The sequence below is a fragment of the Gambusia affinis genome, linkage group LG14 (genome assembly GCF_019740435.1).
Source record: "Gambusia affinis linkage group LG14, SWU_Gaff_1.0, whole genome shotgun sequence".
Classification (NCBI taxonomy): Eukaryota; Metazoa; Chordata; class Actinopteri; order Cyprinodontiformes; family Poeciliidae; genus Gambusia; species Gambusia affinis.
Window position 1 is genome coordinate 10,846,783 of NC_057881.1, and position 26,308 is coordinate 10,873,090.

Genomic DNA, 26,308 nt, shown 5'->3' on the forward strand with positions numbered 1-26,308 from the left:
AAAAGAAAATTTTAATTTATTATATAAATAATAAAATAAATGTTTATTTATATTAAATAATAATTAATTAAAGATAAAACAAATAAGAACAAAATTATAACCCACAAAAAAATAACATATAGACTTTAATCAAAATAAAATCAAATAATATCCAACATTTTTGTCCTGATTTTCCAACTGTGGGTAAACACTCACAGTTTCTTACATCTTAGCCGCATAAAAGTGTCTGAAAATAGAAAAACTACAAAGATCTTCTCTCTCGGTATGCACCAAACTTGTGAAATATCTTAAAAGAAAACTAACAGTATTCATATGAACAAGGAGGAATAAAAAATTATATAACTTTTTTATATATATATAATTTTTATTGGTTTATTTTTCCTAATAATTAATAAAAAATAAAATGAAATTATTAAATTAAAATATAAAATAAATCTTGCCTGAATAAATGTAGTGAAATAAAATTTACAATTTTCAGTGTGAGATAATGCTGCTTCTACCATACACGTCTTTATCAGTGTTACCAAGAAATGTGTCAGCCTTTGTAAATTGAAGCAACAAATTCACGACGAAGACCAGCTGCGACTCGAAGCCGTAAAGAACAGCGTCTCTTTACGGAAGCAGAAGGTTTTGAGCCAAGCTAGTTCCCTAATCTGTATATTTTGGGCCTGCTTATACCTGACACTCCCTTTTACCGAGTAAAGATCTATGGATTAGCGAAAGTGATTAAAAACTCAGCAGGAGACACAGAAAGCATCCTATCCTCAACTATATCCAAGGAACAAGTCGAGCTGCATGCTGGGAGATTAACAGCTGCTTATGGCTTTATGTTACCAAACAATGCACAGTCACACAAAGTGCAGACTATTGTAAAGGCCAGAGTCCTGGAGGGGAAAAACACCTCCACCAGCCCCACGGGGGATCGGCAGCCATGCAGGGATTTAGTGTTTTGCTCAAGGACACTCGAGCAGGGCGGGATTTGTCTGTTCAACTTTGTTTTGTCTTCCACCGTGCAGAATGCAGCAGGGAGCTGAGCAGCTCATTTTCTTCCTGGAGGGAAGCCCTTTTGAATTAGAGCTGGCATAATGTGTCAAGTCAAACTAACACAAAAACATGTTATCTACTCTAAGTAAGTTTTTGTGGGTGATTTGAAGCTGTTGATACTGTTTGTGACGTCATTGTAATCATGTTTATCTGACTTTATAGAAATGCTTGCAGACTCAATAGATGACCAATTTGAAGCTCCGAAATACTGGACCAATTTCGTTCCTTTTTGGTAAAACTGCGCCCTCTATTGATAACGATTAGAAAGTGCATTGCAGGCTTTGGACAGAAGGAAATTCTCACATGCAATCTTGAATAAATATACCAAATTTTCACAGTACAACTGAGTCTAAAATAATTAATCAACTGATAATTAATATATAAAATTCACAATGATTCCTTCTGCCACTAAAATAATGTAAGCGACCATTTTGATTATTGGTGGAGCTGGTTAAACAATCAAGCTGTCTACAACAACCAACATTTCACACTTTTCTCATTTTGATCATTTCCTTTTTTATGGTTATTTGTGTAATCTATTTAAAACCAAGATTATTTTTTGTGAACGTTACAGCTTTTTTTTTTGGCATTTTATATGCTTCCAAAAATCTGAAGACACTTGATAAAGTATTTGTTAATAACAAATCTCTTTTTGCTCTATTTTTGACACAGATCAACAAACTAAGTTTAATATTAAACAGGAATAATCTCAATACTAATAATCAGTTTTTGCCACTATGTGACAATTATGTGCCCCCATAAACCTAATAAATATTTCACTTTATGCAATAACTGGCATACCACTAGTGGTATTTTGTCCCACTCTTATTTGTAAAAATGTTTTAATTTAGCAACAATGGAGGATTTCGTTTAGACTGAAAGCTGCATGTTTAAGGTGATTCAACAGCATAACAACTGAATTTAAGACCAGACTTTGACTAACCCCCTCAAAAACTGCATTCATTTTGTGTTTTTAGTCTGTTAGAGGTGGACTGCTGGTATATTTTCTTACTGTCCTGTTTCATAAATCAAGTTATCTTGATTTTAAGGTCACAAGTTGTTGATGAGTTTTTCTTCTTCAGGGTTTTATGATGGAGTTAAAAATCACAATTTTATCAAATCTTGTTTCTGACATGCTGTGTTAGTTGTATGGCAGGCCCAAAAGGACAAATATCTTCCAAAATATTTTGTAAAAATGAGGTTATAATAAAAAAAGCATTAAATGTTTTGTTTTAAAAAGTATTTTTACTATTGGTTAAAAACTTGTAAGAATAGTTTTGGCCACAACATTTTGCAATTATGTCTTTAAAAAGTAAATGAAAATAAAAATACATACAAATAGAACTCAATTAGATACAGCAGATAAATAAAAAATGACGAATGGTGAAATATATGCTAATACGAGAAAACAAATCATCTCCAACAATTGAAGCATTTTACAGGCATGTTATAAACATCAGAATGTTAAATATGAGAACAATTTGACCTTTTCTGGTCACTATAACTACAAACCAAATATATATCACAGGGTATAAAATGTATTGCAGAAAAATAAATAAATAAAAAAAGTGAGACAAAAAGCTGTGTGTTTTAGTTATTAATAATTTGCCACATTACAAACACAAACAATGTACTTCATTTTGTTTTATTGGACAAATACAAAGTAGTAGATAATTGTGAAGTGAAATAACTTTTTCCCTTACACCTCTGCATGGAAATCTGTTACAGGAATAAAAAGGTTTTCATTCGAGCAGGACAATTAAGGTAATCCCAATGAAACCCCAATAAAACCCATCAACGTTTGTGGCTGTAACGTGGCAGATATTTTTCTAAGCCTCTGCGGTTGGAGTAAGCACAGGTTCTCAAGATGCTCTGATGTATTCGCCGACTCCAGTTCCCATCACCATGCATCCTCGTATTGAAGCACCACTGTAGGGGCTTTCCCACAGTGCTGCTGAAATCTCCAATCTCTTCTGTATTTTCATGGTATTTTGACTCCTTGGAGCTGCAGATTTCTACGTCAAGCACACAGCATGAGGTGAAGCTAACGCACATAATGTCCTCAGATTGCACATGGCCTTATACAATAAACACATGTAGAATCTAAAGTGAGACACTTTGGAGTGAAAACCATCAGCGCACTCTGTTTTTCAGTCGTTCATCTTTGCTAAAAACTTTAAGAAAGTGTCAGTTGTGTAAGTATTGCTAACGTAAGTCTTAGAAAAAGGTATAAACTCAATGCTTCACATGCAATTCCTTCATTTATTTATCAGTCTTTATTGGGCTTCCCTTCATTTTTCTGTATTTCTTTTTAACCTTCATTGTTCACGAGAAGTTGCACATTAGTTTTAGCAGAGCTAACATTTGCTTGAGTCCAGTCCTCCATCCTCCACCTTCCAGATGGCGACTTTCCCGTCGTGTTTGGCGGCTCCGCTGAGGACGTAGCGGTCCTCAGCCGAGCAGAGCGCTGTCACCTTGTCGATGTGTCCGTGGAGCTCCTTCAGAACCTCGTAGCGCTCCGTGTCCAGGATGTAAATCTTCCCCTTGGTAGAGCTACGGCCCATACCCCCGACCCATACCTGGTCGGAGAGATAGAGAGAAGGAGCAGGTTACACTTTCCCTGTCCCAAATCACTGAAATATTATTGAATCAACTCATTGACCAGACTGGTGTAGTTTTATTTGTAAATTTGGATAGAGTGTTGTTTTGTTAGGCCACAGACTTCTACTAAACAGATTTGATACGATAAGATTCAGTGGTGAACTGGTTTAGAAATTAATTAGCTGACAGGACTCTTACTGAAGAAACTACATCACCTCCACTTACAATACCAAACGGTGTTCCTCCAGGATCTATGCTACACCCTTCTTCATTTTCTATTTTGGGCGAAACTACTATCATACACTGATGACAGTAATTTATATAGCAGTGTACTTTTAAACCCTTTAAGTTCTCGGATCTGCACACACTACTCTAACTGACACACTTATAGTCCAAAAAAACTCATCCAAAACGTCACTGCGCTCCGTTCTCTTGGCATCTCCAAAACTCTCCCTCACCACGTCTCTCGCCTCTCCCCCTCACCCCAGAACTTTTTCAAAAAAACTTTATCATTGGTTGTTTTAGAATTGTGGTGCATTTGATGAAATCGGAAAAATGGGCGTTATATTGTATTCAAGCACTTCCTGGTTACAAAACGTTCATCGAATGAGCAGCAAATGCGAAAAACGCGCACAAAATAATGGCGAAAATGATTGACCATAAATCTGGTTTTATTTGGAAGTATATAAAAAACAAAATCAATATAAAAACACTTCCGTATTTTCCGGACTACAGAGCGCATCTATAAAGTTTTAAAAAAAACAAAAAAAACTGGAAACGTACTTATATAAGCTGCAGCAGGCGATAAGCCACTGGTATCAAAATGTGGGGGAAAAGTAGCGACTTATAGGCCTACAAATACGGTACTTTTATAAAGCTCGAGGTCCGTGCTGTCCAGCCGACAGACCGGGGATTGACCTGAGAGGGTTAATTTATGCTGTAGAGATAGATGCTTTGTTATTATCTTTGTCACAATATGGGTCTGTTTGTGAATTAACCTGGTTTTTGACTTGAATCATGCAGTAGCATCCAGTGCAGTCCTGCAGCATCACGCGGTTGATAGGTCTGCTCGCGTTTTTAATGTGCCAAATATACACCTCTGCAGAGTCGACACACACACTCCAAAGCTCCTCGCTCTAAAACAAACACAGGAAAACACAGGGAGGAGGACGTCCAACATTTACCCTCTTAAAATACACAGTAATAATAATTATAGGCACTCTGTCTGTGTGCTACCTCAGGTATCAGCAGAGCAGAGCTAAACGTGACTCTCTGTTGTTCGGGGAGGTTTATATGTTGTTTTAATGTACCGTTCCTCCAGACCTCCATTATACCATCCCTAGCGCCTTAAGAAAGGGAGAGAAGAAATACACAGTCAGTAATTTAGAAAAGAAGCCCATTCATGCTTCATTTGTCTTACTTTATTGAGAAAAGAAACTCACAACACCAGAGAACTCCACCACAGCTGTAGACTGACTGCAGGCGATCGCAGGAGAGACGAAAATGTCTCTTCACCTACAAGAAGAGACGAGTAAATCCACAACATGAGTCTATGTGGTGAAGTCAACCTGGGAAATATTTATTCATCCAGATTTTGACTGAGATGGGAAGCAACCGGCTGATTTTTCAGTCACCTGTAGAGTCGAGACTTCCCACGCCACCACGGATCCCTCCACACTGCAGGAGTACGCCACCTTGTGGCTGAAGATTGCAGCACACATTTCAAACACGTATCCAGGATGCGTTTTTTTTTTTTTACAGAACTAACTGAACATGTGCATGTTTTAGAGAGATGTATATTAGTAACTAAAATTTCAACATCTAAGATTAGAGTAATCAAACTATCAGCCTCTGATGATCCTCCGGTGATAATCAGTGACACATTTCAAAAGTAGAGGACTAGAAAAAAAATATTTAGAAGTTATAAATAAGGTGTTACCAGTATTTTTCGTTGTCCAGTGCAAGTCCTGTGACCTCTGCCCTGTGTTCAGTCAGCTGCCTATTACAGACCATGGACACCACACTGATGATGTAGATGACACAGTCCTCAGAACCCATCCAGACCTGGTCTCTGTCAACTCCCAGCATGCAGTTCTGAAAACACACAAACCTAGATGATAAGCTTACAGGATTAATATAATTATTTATTTATTTTGTTCAAAGAATATTTTGTGTTTTAATGCTGCAAGATTAATTGTAATAATATTCAATCTATTAAATAAATTTGTGAGTTTTATACATGTGTGTTTAAAAAAAAAAAATATAACAAAAACAGAGTCAACTCAGTTTAAAAAGTTAAGGAAAGCTCATTCACACAAGTACATATATTCTCCACTAGGTGGCATGAGTGTTTAAAAAACATACACCTCTGTTTAATTTTCTTCTTTCCAAGAGACAAAGGTAGAATATTAACAAAGTCCTAAGGAGATGTGTCTCTGTTTCTGGTGAATGTTTACCTAACAATGTTAACATGCAAGTTTCTGCAAGCAGAAAAAGAAAATAAAGGAAAAAAGGCAGAGGAAAAAACTGCTTCATCTGTATCTGATTCCAGTGGCATGTGTGATGGATAACAGCTGTCTGGCTCTGGAGTCAAATATTTTTGATTACCAGCAAACTGGAGCCTTCTTTTCAGTCCCAGTTCTCTGAGTTCCTCTTTGCATTGTGTTTGGAAATGCTCCTACTTTCACTAGTGAAAATACCTCTGAAGATGGTTCCCCATCAATTCAGTTTACTTCTAATTCATTAGATAGTTCTTAATCCACTTTCAGAAATTTTCTTAGATAATTTCTTTGCTTGATGCATACCAATCTTCTCAAAATAGATTAACATCTTCAGTTTAATGTCTGTCTAATAAATTAGAAGTTCTTCCCTAAAACAGTTGGGATTAAACAAGTGGTTTTATTGCATACAAGGATACAGTCATAAAAATATATTTCCATCATTTGAATGACCTGCAGGGTATTGACAGTGATTCTTGTCCAATATCAATGTCTGACCCCACTGATGAGCTTTTGAAAGACTGGCCAAAAATGTCCACAAAATGTTTAGGAATAGTCCTAAACATTTTGAAAAAGCTTTCCCAGATGAGTTTAAGCTGCTGCATCTGCAAAGTGACTCCTGGCATCACATTAAACCGATGGATTAAGGATGGGATGTCACTGCACTTTACATGTCTGTGAGTGCAGATGAGACAACACTGTGGCAATATAATGTAGCACGGATGATAATCTGTTTCTATAGTTTGGTTTTATATAGTACCAAATCAGGTATAAAGAGCTTGGAATAATTACTCCAAAATGTGATCCCAACAAATCCATATCCTGACTCTAAAACAAGATTTTATTGAGAATGTCTACATTCTCAAACAAAGAGTAGAGAGGATACAGCAGTACAACCCCATTTTATTTTATGTAACGAACATTTATATTTATCAAAAAAACAAATACAAAACACACACATATAGATAATTTGAAAGTGGCAGCTGTGGTCAGAATACATTTAAAATGTTACACTGTTAAGTCAAAAGGTGTGTCTGTCTCAAACATCAGCACTGAAAAACAACATCCGCTATGACTAAAGACAGCTTACGCTCTTTGACAGAAAACAAAGTGTGATTTTTTTTGTTTTTTTGTTTTTAAGGAGCTTTTCTGTAAAAAGAAAAATATACTGTCAACTTGAAAATCACCAGAAGTTTCAATAACCAGCATGCTGCTGGTTTCTCTTACCAGTCTTGCATTTCCAACTTGGCAGGTTTGTATGAGGGACCAGCTGGATGCATCATAGACCATCACCTTCCCTCCACCCACAGACACCCATAACTGACCTGAAACACACACAAGCAGCATTTATCAGTTATTTCTTGATAATGAAAAACAGCTTTCACACTTATTAGAAACTTTGCTTTCTGACCAGAACATGCACAGAATTATAAAACCCATACAAGAATGAGGTAAAGATGTTTCCTGCAACTGCACCAGATTCTATTTAGGTGAGACCATTAAATAGTTTGAGTCAAAACCCTTCCTGCTCTGCAGTATTTTTGAGCAGACCGACTCCACCTTGGCTTGATCTAACGGTCGCATTTTTTCCTACATATTCACTGTTGCTGGAATAAAAAAATTAAAAAAAAAACAGAAAAAAGAAAAAGAGAGAGAGAAAGATCCTGCGTTTCATAAGGGGAGCAGAGAGAGAAACGTACACACTGAAAGAAGGGAGTGGTGAGGAATGAGGGGGTGAGAAAACTGGTCCTGGGCCAGAAACTCAATTCAGTGACCTATATTCAAGTGGGAGAGGCTAGCTCAGGGAGACGGACATGAATAGCTAGATGTGTTCTTTTCAGCAGAAAGAAGGCTGCCACAGAGGGGCTGTGTTTGTCGTTCACATGAGTGTATTTGAGTTGGTGGTCGGTCCGCCACCAGCTTGTTTCTGAGTGGCCCCAGATGGTTGCAAACTAAAGGCCACAGCCTTTGTTGTTCTTTTTTAGCCTTCCTCAACGGTATAGCAACAGTGCACCACCCACAAAGACAAAGAAAACAACAAAAAAGATCACAAGTCATGTTTAATGGTCAGCAGAGGTTTAGATTGACCAGTACAGGTTTACCAGAAGAATAGGTTTCTAAACAACTGCACAAAAATGCCAGAGGAGCACACACACAAACCAGAAATGATGAATAAGCAATAAGAATCATCTAAAATCAGCTGAAATGTGAAGCGTTGTAAGACAGACACAGAGGTCAAGTTACAGAATAAAAAAGCTGGAAAAACGGAACAGCTGCCAAGAATCAAGTAAAATCTTTAAATCTAATCAGAAAAAACCTCATATGTTTGAGTGTCTAAGTTAATGTTGCTACAAGACACTTGACATTTTTTGTTTCTTTAAGACATTATGAATCTGAGCGCACATCCAGCACACAAGGGGTTCCTCAGGGCTGCGTTCTTGGGACACTTTTCTGTGTTACAACACATGCTGGCCACACACACATTTAAATATTTTCTTGTTAACAAATGAGTCTCGATCAATTATTACCTTAATATTAATATAATATATAGATGTGTGGGAATTTTCTTTAATTTAATGTAAATAATTGTTTGTTTGCTTCTCATTTCTCAAAAACTTTCAGGAAACAAGACAAAAACTACTGCTTACTCCTACTTCTAAAACATTTTTTAATAGTTTATATCATTATTTTATTTTTATTGTTTTAGTTTAATGAGTGTTCTTTTAATAGATTCATTGTGTTAATATATTTTTTCTCTGAATTACCTTGTGTGAATAGTGTTAGCATTAGCCCAACAGTGTCTAATAATTTCCCCCTGTTTTCCTCTGTCTAAAAATGAATCTGAAATAATTCATTTCAATGTCACTCTCAGGCTTGCAGAGCTTCCTGCTGGTCTGCAAAGGAAGACATTTATGTTTACTTTGCAGTAGAGTCAAAAGAAAAAAAAAATCCAAGGTGAGTTTAGGTTAGCAATTCTCAAATGGCCCATTACCTTTTATGGATTTATTTTTTTTTAGATTTGACTCTGATTCAAATGCCTGAATCACCACCTCTGCATCCCCAAGTTATGGAAAAACATATAGACCTTTTAATTTAAATCAGTTGTGATGGATCAGGGAAACATGAAGAACATGCAGAGAAGAGGCTCGTGAGGATCGTGTTAAGAAACATACTCAAACATTTATGATCTGAAATATAACATTGTCCAAAAGCTTTATCTTAAATTGACAATAACTAAGAACCTTTGAAAAGTTCTTGGAAGCTTCCTTTAAATTCAGTGTTTCCACAATAGTCAATGAATTTGACAAATTTCTTTCAGTTTAGCATTTTCCCGAAAAGGGAGACCGGACGAGGAGGAAGTGCTGCTGGAAAATTTAATGTGCACATACACGCTTTTCCCGTTAATGTAAGAGCTGATTGTAAACCAAAGGTTAACTGCATAATCAGTAATTGTTAATTGTGTTGGTCAGTGTGGTTGGGTGCCACAATGCAACGTAGAATTACAAAACACTTCTACTGCTGAAAAACAACCAATCAAAACCCGGACTTCCTTGTGGACCAATCAGAGACCAGAGAAACCTGACACCTGTCACCACAGTGTCAACAGGAATGCTGCAGAGACTACTCAGTTACAGGATTTGCTCAGCAGGTGGGTGTGTGTGTGTGCGTGTGTGTGTGTGTGTGTACCTGGAGTGTACAACAACACATCTACAGCCTGGGGTACGGCAAATTCCACTGATGGGTTTATTTTATGCTTCAGCGTCTCGGAAGTTGTGCTGGGAACCATCATCTGAGCTGGAGACGCATAAAACAGAAGTAATTAACCTTTAATGGGATGACTACATGGTGATGCAACAGGAAGCGCTTCCAAGCACCAATTACTCTTCAAAAAAAAAAAACACTTTCAGATGACGCATTATGTGATAAAGCTTCTATGAGCAGAGGATTTAGCAAGAATCTTACATGACTGAAAATAGATAAAAAATGTGACAACAAAACAAAAGCAAACACAGTAGCGGGGGATGGAGAAAGAGTTATCTCACCTTCTAGACTCATGCGGTCAAAGTAAGCGAGTTTAGAAGCAGCATAGATGGCTTTACTGCTCTGAAGGCTGCCCACTACAGCATCCATCAACAAGGCATTGGTCAGAGCCTGTTGCATATATTGTGGATCCTGGAGACAAAGATATTTTAGATGTAATAAGTGAGAATAAACAAACAAAAAAAAATATTTACCTGCTGTTTGTTCTTATTTAAGAAGAAAGATCTCTGGTATCTGGGATTCTAGTTATTAATTGTTTGTATATTAAAATTGGCCAAACAAAATGGCAAATCCTGCTTGCTAAGATTAATTTAAGTCATTTTAAACTGTGACAAAAGCAGGTTGTACACCAACTTTAATCCATATTAAACTCACTTCTCAGAATATGTAATTCAGGATACAAGATGCAATATAGTTTTAGTTTAAGAAATCATGCATCAAAGAAGTTTCGCCAGTTCATTTTAATTTCCATCACACTGTTGTGATAGAAATTAAAGAGTTTCAGAGATGCAAGGATATACGCTACATCTGATAAATACTGCTCCAGTTCTGCCACAATCTAGATTTATTAAGGCTACTTTTTTTTTTTTTTGAACTTTTTATTTTCAGTAACAGTTTTATATCAACACATACACATGTCCACCCAATCAGCCCTTAGATAAGCATTGTTTGTTACAGGCCGCTCCGCTGCATCCAAGTGAAAATTCTCACCTAAAAGTAAAATACTTAGAAATACAATTTACACTCCCTTGTTTTCTAATACTGACTTTTTTTGTTAAATTATTTCTAAAAAATAGGCAATCTACAGCATACAGAAACAAGAAGAACTTTGGTTTTATTTTTAAAACGTCAACACTTTAAAAAAGTGTTATTTAAACTCAGTTTTTACACACAGTAAAAAGTGATCAGCAACTTCCCTTTTCACATTGTCTAATGTCTTTTGTTGGCTGATTAGTTACCAGAGGTTTTTAATTAATGCTGCTTGTAAAACATATAAAAACACTGTCGTGTGTATTAATGACCACCTTGCTGACTGTGCACAGAACTAATAAGAGGAACTGAGATTTTTCAATTCCGGTGGAGAGTTAAAAGATGAAAGAAAATGAAAATGTGTGTTTCAGCTACAATATCCAGTTTCAAAAAGGAAAACCTCCTCCTACTAAAGCGTGCATATTTTTGGTCATCTGCGCCTGACAGAATCTCAGCCACACCCACACAGGTCACTGCAGTTCATGTGTGTGTACATGTGAACACACACTGAGATAAAAACAAGGTTATAAATAACTCAAAAATAGATCTTGATTGTCTCGCATTGCCCACCTTCATTCTTCTGCAGAGTTTTGTAATATTGCCAGTTAAACTTACCCGCCCTCCTAGATCAAAGCTTTACCTTGTGTCGATCGGCTATTGATCGTCCTGCCCACATCTCCTTGACCATCAGATTCCACAGCTCAGTTTCCGTTTTCAGATTCGCCTCGAATGTCTCCTTCCTTCCATGAACACGGATCTTCAGGCTGGGGATGCGTAGAACCAGGAAAGGAGCAGAGGACACCCTCACTTCCTGCCAACGAAGAATTGCTGTCATCTTTTTTAATTCTTATTTGCTGGCTCGTGTTGTTTATTCTCAGTTTTTCCTCTCACCTCTAAATCTCGATATTGTGCCACCTCCACGTATCCCGGTCGTCCGTCGGTCAGCAAGAAGAGCCGACGCTGAGTCATGGCGATCTTCCCCACACCGCGACTTGTTTTGACGGAGGATGACAGCTTGAAGACGCATTCGGTAGCATCAATGTGCTCCAGCACAGACGCTGGCAGACACACCTTAAAAACAAATTTTAAAAAATTATACAGTCATTACATGCAGGAGAACAAAAGGCAAAGAAAATCCATCAGCAAATTTTTCTAATCAAGTCTTTAAAAATAAATCCTGGAACTTTTTCTCATTCGGTTTCATTGAAACTATTGACCCTTTTGTTTTATTGGGCTTTCAAACAATAAACCAACAAAGTGATAAATAACTGTGGAAGAGAAGAAAAATGACAGTTGCAGTTGGTTGCACTGCATGTTTGGATGGAGATATATATATATATATAAAAAAAAAAAAAAAAATATATATATATATATATATATATATATATCCATGCCGCTGTTTTCAGATTTGCATTTTTAGAAAAATGATTAAGCCGTATATCCTTTACAATTATGCACCACCTCGTGTTGGTAATTCAGATAAAATGATATAAAGCTTGTGGCTGCAATGTGAAAGAATGTACAAGAAAAGAGCATGCGGTGTAAATATCTACACAGGAACCTGCAATTGCCAATGTAATATTTAATATTTAAAAGAAAAGTCTTCAAAGAGATTTTATACAAGTTCTCAGAGACTACTAGAAATATCTAATTAAACTCAAGCACTCAATATTTTCTGCTTTGCTTTTTTAAATGATAAACATGAGGGAAAATATGGATCTAATTATCCAACTAATTTACCCACAATGGATCTAGAACTTGTACAACACAAATTGGCAAACATATTATTTCCACATATAAATAAAACATTTTCATTCATTTAGGAAAAAATCTGGCCATATTTATTAAACTGCTGTTGTTCCTCCATGACTAGCGCTATTAGGGACATGAAAATGCATGAAATAAATACCGTCTGATAAAAGCTGTATAATACAAGAGGAAAATAAGGGAGAAGAAGCAACCTGCAGTCTGCATTGCCGGTCTCATATGTTGAGCATTCTGCACTAGAAGTTAAAGTATTTTTCATTTATTCAATCAAAAACGTAACTGCGAATCAATCAGAAACCTTTAATGCTTTACCAGAAAATTAATACAGTAAATAATTTATGCACCACGTGCAACGGTTTAGTAATCTGATCCTACTTCAGTCAATGCTTCTTATCAAATCAGTAAAATGGATGAAACATCCTGTTGTCTTTAACAATTTGCAGCCATGTGTCACAAATATCTCCATCTTCAATTCATTTGGAAACACCACCGCCAAACTGATTCCTCCCTGATAAAGACAGACATTGTTGTCAAGAAACATCACTGTCTGGCGGCATGTTTCTCTATCTCTGAAATCATTTCTCTGTTTGATGTTTTAGCGTCTGCAGACAAGAACAAACAATACGTGACGGAAAAATAGGAGCGGGCTGCTCGCGTCAACTGGACTTGATGGGCATGTTTGTATGTATTTAGTGAATGCAGAGCAGAAAGAAAGCAGAGACCTCATGCAGAACAAGTGAAAAAGAATTTGCTTGAGAATTTCTCCTAACATTTACTCACACATAAAAAAAACCCCCACATTTCTGAAATTGACAAATTAAAATATTTTCTACAAAGTTCTCTCCTGTTGCAGGTATGAATATCAACACATTTAATTTTTGGTGCGCACCTCTTGAGCCTCGGCCTCAGTCTCCTTCCAGATGGTGTAAAACACTCTGAATAAGTCTGGACCAACCTGCTTCTGGTGACCTGCAGTGTACACACACACACACACACACACACACACACACACACACACACACACACACACACACGCACGCACACACAAAAATACAGTGGTTGAATACCGAGCTGAGCCACATTTTGTTTTTCTTAAATCTGCCGACAGAGCAGTCTTGTTTGAAGAGCTCTGTTGCACACAAACAAGCCCAACCATCTGGTTGGTGGCTAAGATACGTTTTTCTTTCTCTTTTAGGCTGTTTGATGTGCCAGCATGCCTGCAGAGTGAGCAGCTGGAGCCGGCCTTCAGCACGACATCAACACAGCAGCTGTGTGTGCTCTCATCCACCGAGACACAACCATGTAATTTTTAGCCGTATGGGATAAGTCAAGTCAACTAAATTTAATCCTATACATCATTTGCTGAGTTAAAAGCACTAATTAAGCAGCTTAGTGCCACCACTTAAAAGCAGACAGCATGGGATCACGGATGATGTAAACAGAGAATCTGACAACTTTCTGATTTTTAAAGTCAACTTCACCCTTAAATTTTTAACTTGAGTTCCTGCTACCTACTTCCATAGATGTTTGAAAGTGTTTCCAAACATTCCAATAATAAAACAAACTCGATTATCTATGACATGTGAGGTTAAAAATATAGAGCAGAGAATAAAGGTTGGGTTGCATGTCTGGAAAATTCCACCATAAATAATTTTTTTTAAGCACACTTTTCTTGTTTTTCACAACTTCGCAAATATATTGTGAAGAAAATGGTGTGCATTTTATGACGAGACAGGATTGCCCTAGCAACTGACAGACACATCAATCTTGGTAATATAATTTGTTACAAACAGCAACAATATGAATACTAAATGAATAAGTTGGATTGCATAATTAGACAAGTAAGTTTCACATCAGCGAACTACCTTCACCCAAGGAAAAAAACCTTGATCAGGAATGCATTATCAAACATGACAACCAATGAGATAGAAAAGAGAGCAGCTATCACTCTAATCTGCCATCTTTCTTTCACTGGGTTGAAAGACATAATCAAAAACTTCATTGTTGAATTATTTTTTTTTTTTTATATTCTAAGATAAAGCAAAGCTACATTCAAGTGTTATTCAAGTTAGTCCCACATGGAAACATTTGCAGAATGTGTAAAACGTACTAGAGTAGAACAAAGCTTATCTAAGGCCTTGGTTTAATCTGAAAATGTAAAATGTGACAAACTCTTCAGACGGGACAAGTCAATCATTAACCCAAGAAATAAATGTTTGCCTGAAAAAGCGGAAGAAAGGTAACAGCAGAAAGATTCCTGCAGACAAATAGTTAAAAGCAAGTAGTCCAAAACCTTGGAGTTTATAAAACAACCATAAACTAAAGTACAAACTAGCAATAAACAATGTGTCCCTCATTTACTGTAATCATGCCAAACACGCATGTAAAAAAAAAGTACAGTAAAAATTTCCTCCTCACCTACGGTTAGAGCATCAAACAGTCTGTGAATGGTTCCTTGGTCTTTTACGATGCCAGACTCCTGGACACATTTCACAAACTCCTCCAAGTGCATGTATGTTTTCGGCAGCTGGAAATGCTTTACTGCTGCGTCTTCCTGTTTTGTTCCCTGGGTCGCACGCTCCCGTTCCTGTTCCCTCTTCAGCCGACCGATTAGGCGTTTGATCTCTGGCCTTCTGTCCGCCTGCAAAAAACAATTTTGATATTCAATACTGAGGTGTTGCTGTCCATGTCACTGTTAGCCACTGGTAATACAATACAATGACACCAAATTAGACAAAACTTTTTGTCTAATTTGGTGCATTACAAGCACAAACATCAATGTTTTTTACTTAAATATTATGTGATAGAGGGAAAAGGAAAAAGGTGGATTATTTTTAAAAGATATATAAATATATAAACCACAAACAACTGATGTAGATTTACTATTTACACCCCGTTTAGTTCTCCATAATAATTATGCACCACCTTGTGTTTATCCATCACACATGTTGGTGTAATGTGATAAAAATAGGCAGGAATATTAGGGCAATGTACATGTGACCTTTATACATCAGGAGTAGTTTTAGTTACTAGATTAAATTAAAAAAAAAATAAAAAAAAATAAAAAAAAAGTGGAGTTGGTCTGAACTGACCTGTACCCGTTCAACATTTGGCAGGGAGTCTATTAAGGAGTTAACCATCTGAGAAGGGAAGATTTCAGCGTCGGTCTTATAAAGACTATGAAAATCCTCTAATGCATCCAGACGCTTGTTGGACACAGTGTTCACCAAACCCCGGAGGTAATGGTATCTGCACACAGAAGAACAAACTGGATAAGCTGCACATAAATTTATCATCTAGAGCCCTTTAGGAAATCTACTAAGGGGCTCTGAAATCTTGAAAAGCAGCTGATTAATTCACAATGCCTGAAATGCAAACAAAAACAAAGACCATGAGGACATAATGATAAAATCTTCATGACTCATGAGCTAAAACCTGTTCTTCTAGAAGCAGGCTTTGTTCTAAATAAAGATACAGAGGAAAATCCAGCAGAAAGGCGGATATGGCCTTTTTTATTTCTTTAAGGACTCTAGCAGTCATAAGCTGGGGCAGGAATGAGCTAACCAAAAAGATTACATAATCAAAGCGGTAATTGCCACGTTTTATTTGCACTACTTCAGTGCTGAATCATATGATTGTTCTTCAGTTAGTGTCAGCAAAAAATAATATTTGAACAATCTGGTCAGGTGAAACTATAAACCCTCTCTGTCATTTCGGCAGATACCTGGCCAGCAGCGCAGATTCATCAGGTGGTGTCGCACTAATAGCCTTCCCCAGTGAGGCTACCATGTCAGAATAATAGTTCTGAACATAATGATAGGCTAATGGTGGCGGGAACTCTGGGAGACGGAACACCTTCACAGGTTTCTGAAGAAACTTCAACCCTAGAAAGAAAAACATGTATTCAGGAATGAGATCATATTCAAATGACTCTCAGTTCAGTCACCAGCACTGACCACTATCGGGACTAATCTTCCGAATGGACAATAGTCTGTTTGCGTTCAACGTGACTGATTCGTTAATGGGCTGGTCGAGATTCGGCAGACTGGCTCCCAGCCGCTTGCTCAGTTTGCGGTCAGGGCCAGCTCTGGACAGCTCAGACATCGGAGGGCGGCGTGGAGATTCTGTCATTGCACGATTCCTGCAAAGAACACAGTCGGGAAGAGGATTTTGTTTGACGGCGAGAGAAAGTAGTTTGACAGAGCTTCAGAAACTTTAGGTATAAATATTTAAACCATGACTCTGCCACATCAAATGTCACTCAAGAAAGCCAGTGCCAAGTAGAAAAAAGGGATTGTGTAATCTCCCAATATGCTTGGCAATGGTGAATCATCACCAATGTCAGATATAAAACTTAGAATTGGGACAGTTTTGGTTTGGGTTGTTCTTTGGGAACAACTCATGTACAAACTCATGTACAAGGAAATTAAGATGAAAGAGAGAAATCAGCAGAAACATGGTTGGCCCCTAACTGGTTACCAGAGATTCAGAACCTAAAAAGCAATGTTTTTCCACTCACTGAGCACAGAACACCAGAGGATTAACAGGTCACACCAATACCAACCTCTGTATGAATTTTATTACTAAATAAAGAAAAAAATTAAAATGATTTTGCAAATCAGTCAGGTGCTTAAAATTAAGTCAGAGGTATAGTTTCTTTAGCCCTCTAGAGAGCGAGACTTTCAATGGAAAACAGGAAGGCTCAACAAAGAAAAGCCAAGTTGCTCTGTACTATTTATTTTAGATAATTTTTCAACCTCGATCTATCAAAATGTTGGATTTGGAAATGTTGGCAGCATTTCAGAGATCACAAAGAGAGGATCTACATTCACGAGTAAATCCTGATGTTTTGTAACGTTAATCATGTCAATTAAAAAAAGCTAGATAGTTAACGTATATTTTTTTGGTTCACAATATCAGTAATATCTTCTTCTTCTTCCTTGACTTATAATATGTAAATAAATGACTACTTTACACAGTTGGGCAAAAAAATTTATATTAAAAGAAATTAATTAAAGAAATATAAATTAGTCAGTGAAAATCTTAAACTTTTCATCTTTTAGATGGAGAAGGGACAAGAGGTGTAATAACTGATATTTATAGTAACTGAACGGGATTGAAAACACACACACACACACACACACACACAAATAAAATATTCCCAGAAATTGTGTTAAATAAAGTAATCAGCACTTTTATCACTGCCCCTGAGCGGTGACATCTTGCCAGCGGCATACCGGTGTGCGTGGCTTCGTGTCATCTGCTCCATGCGGCTGAAGGAATCTCTTTTCCGGTTCAGCCTGTCCCGCAGGAATGAGTGAAAGATGTGCGTCTCCAACACCTGAGAACAATTCCAGCAGAGTCAGTCAGAGTCTCAGGTCTGTGTGCGTGACAGAGAGTACATCTTAGTTTAACAATGGTCGACAATTACCTTTCTGTAAAACAGCTGGTCGTCTGGCTCCCTGGTTCTAAGAAACTCCTCACTATTAAAAACTCTGTGCTCATGGTTTAAGAAGTCCTGGACCCCCCTGACAAAAGAAATAAACAAGGTGCCAGTAGAGAGCAAGACTTTCTGATTTTTGAATCTGTTCAGTATTTTTATCTTTCGGTGGATCCTCACCTGAAGATGTTGACCACTAGTTCCAGGGCGATGTTTTGGATCTGGGAGTTGAGTTTCTGCTGCCAGCCTCTACGCTGGGAGCGAAGGGTGTTAACATCTGTGCCTGTTCCAAGGTGGCACAGCTCCAAATCGTACTGAAGCTGTAAGCTCTCTGCCCTGGGGAACCCAAAGCACAAACGAATTTAGTCTAGTATGGGGATTATATCCACCATCAACTCTTCTAATTTAAAAGCCTTCAGGATGTAACCTCAACTTAAACTCTGATTCAGATTTGGCTTCTGTCATTAAACTATTTTTAGCACAAGTAACTTCTGACTAAAGAACTATGAGCACATGATGAAGTGCCGGTAACCTGGCTTATAAAATAACAGGTTTGGGAGCATACAAGTCATTCAATAGATCAACAAGGCAAAGACAAACTAAATGTTCTTTATGATGTGCTTAATTTTCAAAACCTGACCTTCAAACCTTTAGGGAAATATTTTGCTCATTTAGTTTCCAAATGCTCAGACCGCAGTTTAACAATGGTATATTGACACACTTTCAACCTAGCTTCAATTGTGTCCTCATTACAAACACAAACTGTGGATCTTTTGAGTTATGTTTCTACCAGCTGTGCACATCCAGAAGCTGAAACTTTTTGTTGATTCATCTTCATAAAAACATCTCAGGCTATGTCAGCTGGGTGAAAAGCATCTGCGAACACCAGCTTCCATGTCCCGAGCCTAAACTTTGACTAGGTCATTCTAACCCATGTAAAAATGTAAAACGTTTACACAAATAAATTAAATTTAATAACTCAATAAAACAGCACTACAGCAATACTTTTAGACTGGGGTTACCTTGAAATAAAGCACTCTACTGCAGCCAGAGGTAATGCAGGAAGATCGACGACTTCAGACCACGATGTCTGAATAAAGCCATCGTCCACATTCACAAGGATTAGGTCATCGGTCTCCTAAATCCAGAAATAAACACATGGAAAACACAGCTCAGTTTAACAAAGAAAGGCTCAGTGTGCAGAAAAGAAAGCTTCTGTGAAAATGTGAGCTGAGCTTCACTGAGACAATAAATACAGATGAAGACAGCTGAGAATAAGCACCCATTGTTGAACTCCATATACGAGTTTAATAAGGACAAATCCGACACTATGCTAATTATAAAACCTCACATTTTACCACCAGATGTGGATTTTACAGCGTAGACCCAATAATTCTTTAGTTTGCATCAGTGGTTTTAATTTAACTTATTTAGTAAATTACTGGTAAGCAAAATTTAAGCAATAAACGGTGGTGGTGTACTTACAGCAGCAATCTCTTCAAAGTGATTAATGTGACAACCCATCAGGAAAGCGGTCGGCGCCATAAGAAAGTCCAGCATTCCTCGGGCCAAGACAGGAACGTAGGGCTGTTGCCAGGACAGTGGCTAAGAGCAGAAAGCAGGAAGAGATAAACTAAAGGATATTGTTTTAAACTCTTTTTTTGATTAATATTTCTTTTTAAAAACCACACTAACCTGCAGGTACAGCAACAAACTCTCCGCCACCAGAGTCAGTCTGGCCCAGTCTGAGGAGAAAAAGACAATCCTCTGCTCTTGCAGTAGACAGGAAAGCACCTGAAAGATGCAGCAATGGGAAAACTTAGTCTGCTCTAAAAAAGGATTTTTACAAGTGTTTTGGCTTCGTGTTCTCCTGTGTGCTGTGTCTGTGAAATAACGACCTGGAGCAGAGCTGTGTGAGTGAAACAGAGAAGAGGAAGGTGAAGGTTGATGTCAACAACGGGGCTGTCTTGATCGTCTCTGGACGGGAGAACCACTTGAAGGGGACGAAGACTGAAAGACTGACAAACACATTTTGTTGTTTAGATCTATTATAATGTGGTGTAGAAAGAAAGTAGAATTTAGTACAGAAGATGCAAAGAAAGGCAGGAATATATCCTGACCACATGTAGCTGTCCAGGAGGTGGCAGGGGAACGAGGGACAGCTTGGCTGAAAATTCCCTGATTGTTTCTTCAAGATCAGCTTGTCTCGCAGTCCGCAACTGGACCAGCAGACTGGCAATGACAAGAAAGAAGCATTATTGCATGATAATGGATAACTAGAGATATACTAAGTTGTTAAGGGTTGATGTTATAGTCTTTCTTTAGCATCTTATACTAGCTATTGGACAGATTTCCATTAGATCTGACATAATTATTTTAGGTAAAATCATGATCAAGTAATCCAAAAAGTAATCCATATTTACAAAATGATGTTACCATGACAAGCAGTCTTTCAGGGCATTGTAGTAGGGAAACTTTGAAATGATGCACACAGCAAAAGGAGCAAACAAACGACACTTGGGTGCATTCCATCTGTGGCCATTTTGGAAGACACTTTCCTGAACAGACTGTTAAGGTAAAAGAGGATCAGAAATAAAACTCTGAATTTATCATATTCAATGTTTTACTGATCAAGTTCCATGCGGGTTAGTACCTGCACAGCTCTGTAGTATTGGACAACAACTCCATGGGTTCGATTACCAAACAGGTCGGTAAAAACCAAGAAGTGATAAGAGTCATCTTTCTGCTCACTGGCTAGCTGAAGACCATCTAATCAAAACACAAACACTGATAATAATCTAAGCTGTAAGAGGCATTAAAAAAAACCAACAAAACAATTAAAAGTGAACGCAATCAACAAGCTGCATAAGATATGACCCAAATATTTGATGACGAAGAAGACTAAATTGTGCTTCTGTAAAAGCACATTAGTATATAAATGGTTTTGAATAAAAGCGGTACCAGGGAAACAGAGCTGAGGCAAAGCGATGAGGTCCACATCCTTCGGAACACTGATGTCCTCCGTTGCCGGTGATGCTTCGCGACGACTGCTTGAATCTCCATTAGACACTCCCTCCGCAGCACGATCTCGCCTCTTCTGCAGGTTACAGAAAAAACGGCTATTGGCTCGAATGATTTTTATTTCATTTTTAATAAATTAACTAATGAAGCAAACCTTTTTAATGAAACTTCTTCTCCTCTGCACACGGCTGAAAGCTGGACCAATGACGTGGTTCGAGTTGGCCTCTATGGAAACAAACGGCGGAGCATGGACCTGCAGTACCTCAGGATCCAGCAGGGGGAGCTCACTTAACTTTGTGTGCTGGAAGGGATTGCGAAATCGTATTACTTGTTGTAGATGTACGATAAGGATAAGTCATTGTGTTTTTATAATCAAAAACTTAATGATGCAGTATGGAAATCCAAAAAAACTGATCAAATTTTTCATCTCGGTTCATTTTTGTGCATACATACTTGCGGTAACTCTCGAAGCTTATCGCTGGGAGCTCCTATCACTACACAGGCCTCCAGGAGCCCAGATGGGAGCTCCGCCATCACATCAGAGTTCACACACTCCTAGAAACGCACACACAAACACAGCACACTTACATACACTTGGAGACGTTTTGATGAGATTGCGTCACTAATAATGTAATATTTTGCATTGTTTGAATACAAATTGTCCTTGAAAATCTGCATGACATGCTAATTCAGAGTTATTTTAAAATAGAACACAAATAAAATATCCTGCATCTGTTTTCATACTTGTTATGAAAACAGTTTTGAAATTTATAGCTCGCCTTTTACATTGTGTCAAACCAAACAGAAGAAGGAAAAGCTGCCGTGATGGTTAATTGATCACTCTTATTAAAAATAAGACTCCTTCAAAGAGTTCTACATAAGACAAAAACAGCTGCACTGATTATATTTGCAAAACATAACACGACTCTATAAAAACACTGTCAACATATTTTTTTCTCATAAATTACATGCAGCATTGCATCCATAGCCTTGTGGCACAGCTGTGTCACAGGATTACCCACTGGTGCATTAAACCAAGTGTTTCATCAGAGGAATCGAAACCACAAACGCTACCAAATTACCGTAACTGAACCCCTTTTAGAGGAGTTTTTAGATTCTCTGGCACTAGTGTTATTTTCATATGGATCATGTTTAACATCACTGGTAACATAAATTATCCTTGACACTCCTTGTAAAAGAAACTATTTATATTTTATAGCAGTATAATAATCTGTTTAATAGAAGAATTTACGACTGGTTTTGTTACTGAAGGACCATTACAATCAAAGGTTTTGTTGCCCCTGTTCTTCCTAAACATGCAAGAATGACCTATTTTGAGCATTATTTAAGAAATTGCAGATTTTTATTCAAAGCATGGATGATGCCTAGCAAAGCGTCCAGGGTTTTTGGAAAATAAAAAGGTCAATACCATAACAGATCTTCTACCAAACTAAACATTAGGAAAGAGATCCTTTTTCACAGCTTCATTCTTGCTTCAACACCAAATCCACATGAAAACCTCTTTGCCTCATCTGATGAACGTAAAAGGCTCCAGTTAAAATTCCAATAGAATTTATCCAAATCCACGTTTATGTCCATGTCAGGAAGATAAACGTGGTTTCTTTCCAGGCCGTGTTTGTCACAGCTCCAGTTGTTTTATACTTTAAAATTTTTGCTCCAAATGGTGAAAGTTCAGTTTAAGTCGGTCAAGACCATGGGCAAGATTACCTTACTTCAACTAGAATTTCTTGTGTCTTCCCCATTTTGAAGCTGAAATGCCTCTGTATAAAGCCCACTAGAAGATGAAGTCAAGAGTTATTTATTAAAGATTCTAGAGAATAATTTCACTTCAACATACCTTACATATGAAATGTTGTTGTCCTCAATAAATTCTGAAAATACTTATTCAAAGAAAAATTTAGATATTTTGTGTGATTTAAGGTAAGAGGGGGAAATGGTTTGTTTAAATGTATGAAAGTATGTGCAGGAAGTAGAAAGTAGGAAAAGAAAACTGGCAACATGTTGGTACAAAATGGGGCTATGAATTGGTAAAAGGGCATACTGACCTGGAGGCAATAAGCCTTAAAAGTGACACCTTTTGAGGTTTTTCAAGAATGTACTGGTCATTTAGTTGATGAAAATCTTCATTACTAATGTTCATTCAATTTTTGATATTTACTGTGATTTGTTGTGATGTTTCTCCTTTTCAAATTTCTCTATTTTAGAAAAACATGCTTGTTTTACATTGAATCTTAGTGCAACTAGCATTAAAGGAACAAATTATACTTTATAAATATGCTACAGTTACTTTTATTTTCCAGGAAATGAGATGGGCGCCACGAAAAAATTTTAGGGATATTTTCTGTTCCTTCACAAAGGATTTTTTTTTTTTTACAACCACTAAATAAAAATGCCAACCATGATAGTGCTACAGCAAAAAATTCAAGCTTTATTTTCAGGTTTTTACCATCTTCCAGGATGGGAAAATGAGAAATGGAAAATGGGAAAATGTTTGGTACGTCACACAGTGCTCCCTTGACCAACTTATTGATTTATTTGAAATGCCTGTCTTTTACCAGATCAAGTCTGTGTTCATAGTTAAAGACAAATTGTTGCTGCTTGCATTGCCTTTATGTACAGTAGCTTTTCATGAACATTTTCATGCTTATGAAGTTACTAAAATGATGCAAGGTTTTGTTGTGTTTGATGTCAACCATCTATGTTATCCAAAGCCCTTTGACATACAAATGTCATATGAAGCAAATGACACTGCTCTTTTTGTTTGTCCCGTATTGCTATCTTTGGTGAACATTGTTTTGAAGATGGTTAAACTGACACTGTTACAGTAATTATGTCACTGGATGATAAATTTGAATAAATGTTGTCACTGTGAACTTAAAACTTTGTGATTATTGTGATTGGTAGATTTTATAAAAGCCATACAATGCTAAAATTTAGCATTATATAGTATATGTGTAAAAAAAAAAAAAAAGCTAGAAAGGAAAAAACAACAACACAATAAAGTGTAAATTTTTAAGTACATTTAGTGTAAAATTTACTCCATAAAAATAACAATATTACTCTGAAGAGTGTAAACAAACAATAGTGTTAAATAATTTGACTCACTGACTTGTTGATTTTGACACTAAAATGAGTAAAATTAACTCTGAAAATTTGACACTGGCTATAGAGTACATTTTACACTATTTTCGAGTGGGACCAAATGTTATCTGAAACGGAGTTAAATTCAACTCTATAGGTGTTAAATTGACACTTTGTTTTTTACTGTGTGAGACAAGCACTATATTTAAGTGCTTGTCTTAAATATAGACTTGCATACCTGTGGTATGCAAGTCTGTTAGCATACCACAGGTTATCTGTGAACATCTGACTTGCATTAGCTGCAACTAAAGCCTGAAACTCAGAAGTTTAATACATTAGCCTTCTTTTCGTCGTATTAAAAATTCCTTCTCCCGAATCTTTTATTCATGTCTTGCTGGTTTTCCCTTCGGTTTCTACTTGTATTCTTCTTCCTAAAGCCAATAACTTTATTTCTATCATTATTCTTACGTCAACATACTGTCTGTTTCACCTTTGTCATGCATACCCTCCAAGTCTTTCGTCAATCCGACCTCTGACTAACAACCCTGCTGTGTCACGGAAAAGAAACATCACTTAAGTAATTTATAGACCTGAAACCCCCTCATTAAGTAAACTTTGAAATTTGCAATAGTGGCAATGATTATTTGCACATTAAAATAATTTCACTATACAGGTAAAGGAAGTTTCCTAATGATTACCTAAAGGGGGAACTTTAAAGAAAGGCACACTGAGCACTTGCAAAGTAAAGGATTTTTCCTCAATAAACATGCTTGCACTGAGCACAAACTGATAAACAATACTTGGGACTTGAATTTAGTGTTCACCTTTGGGAGGCAACTCTACACTGTTCAAGTTGTTCAACAAGTTCTACCTCATATCTGTCAGAGACCAATGACAAAGGTATATATTGCGTTTTTTTTCTTCCCTTTTTGGTTTATAAGCAAACTTGAAAAATAAACACTGGTTGAACAATAGACTGCCTTGTGACAGTATGATAAAAGTCACATAATGAGTTTTCCCCCCAAGTTTTCTGATCCTCGGGACCTCGGGAGAGTTAACAACTTATCCCAAAAACTGGTATCACATTTCTCCCCGTTTTTACAGCAATATTTTTTGTAAATAAAAACAATAACACTTGAATATGTTGAACAGTTAGTTTCCTTACTTGTTTAAATGATAAAAGTGTCCAACTCTGAACTTATAAGCGACCTCATAACTTCATAACAGACAAAAAAAAACCCTGACACATAGGAAGAAGGTGACCTCTTAAAAACGAGTGACATGCCCTTATAATAGACACTAGACAAAGCTTTAATAGATTTTTACTGGCTAATGAGGGAAAACAAACTTCATGATGTCTCCTAGTGACTAACGCGAAGGAGAAGTACCAGAAAAGGGCTCATTTACATGTTTAGGTTTCAAAACAATGTCCTTTAAAAAAAACGTGCATATTATAAAAGCAGAAACTACTTTTAGCCTCTCTAGTTCTCTGTATTGTGAGAGAAACATATGGCTCCATTAGCCAAATCGTTTCACTAAAATACAATTTTCAAACAAACAAAATAAATTAAACCACAAAGTACCAACAGGTTAACAGTTTTCTGCAATTACCCTACCTAACAATTATCACTGTATGAACTATGAAAAAATAAAAGCGAGACGTGAGTTAAGAAAGACCAAGTCATATTGGAAAAAAAGTGACAAACCTTATATTACTCGATCATTTCCACTGGGTTCGGTTCCGACATTCGGTTAGCTTGCCAACACAGCCATTGTTCGCGGTCACAAAGCCGTTTAAAAACTCCACAAACTTTACTGTACGAAGTGATTCAAAATTCACAGACACTCACTGGTTTACCGCTGATTTGTTAAACTTAGCAGCGATACGACCCTACTGTTTTCCTGTGCTCTGCCAAAATAAAAGCTTAGCTCCCAGTAAGCGGGATGACTTTATACGTTTTCAAATGTCGCCACCTTCTGCATTTTTAAGGTACTGCATGTTTATTTTTTAAGATCATTCAAACTTATACTGTATAAGTATATT

The 26,308-nt window shown here is 37.1% G+C and overlaps 1 protein-coding gene across 1 annotated transcript; it reads right to left on the bottom strand.

Annotated features, from left to right (window-relative positions):
- Positions 1–2,673: 2,673 nt before the first annotated feature.
- Positions 2,674–26,189, bottom strand: dennd3a (DENN/MADD domain containing 3a). Its single transcript, XM_044138859.1, has 30 exons — positions 25,971–26,189; positions 21,616–21,717; positions 21,317–21,463; positions 21,103–21,238; positions 20,795–20,910; positions 20,578–20,708; positions 20,262–20,373; positions 20,040–20,159; positions 19,837–19,935; positions 19,627–19,746; positions 19,164–19,279; positions 18,322–18,477; positions 18,133–18,229; positions 17,939–18,042; positions 16,658–16,842; positions 16,426–16,585; positions 15,794–15,950; positions 15,120–15,342; positions 13,591–13,670; positions 11,826–12,005; positions 11,575–11,745; positions 10,187–10,316; positions 9,831–9,938; positions 7,371–7,468; positions 5,585–5,739; positions 5,280–5,346; positions 5,088–5,160; positions 4,882–4,991; positions 4,644–4,781; positions 2,674–3,623 (listed from the first exon to the last, which is right to left on the bottom strand). The coding sequence occupies exons 2-30, from the start codon at positions 21,694–21,696 to the stop codon at positions 3,402–3,404; spliced, it is 3,792 nt and encodes a 1,263-aa protein (XP_043994794.1). The 5' UTR covers positions 21,697–21,717; positions 25,971–26,189; the 3' UTR covers positions 2,674–3,401.
- Between the last annotated feature and the right edge of the window lie 119 nt (positions 26,190–26,308).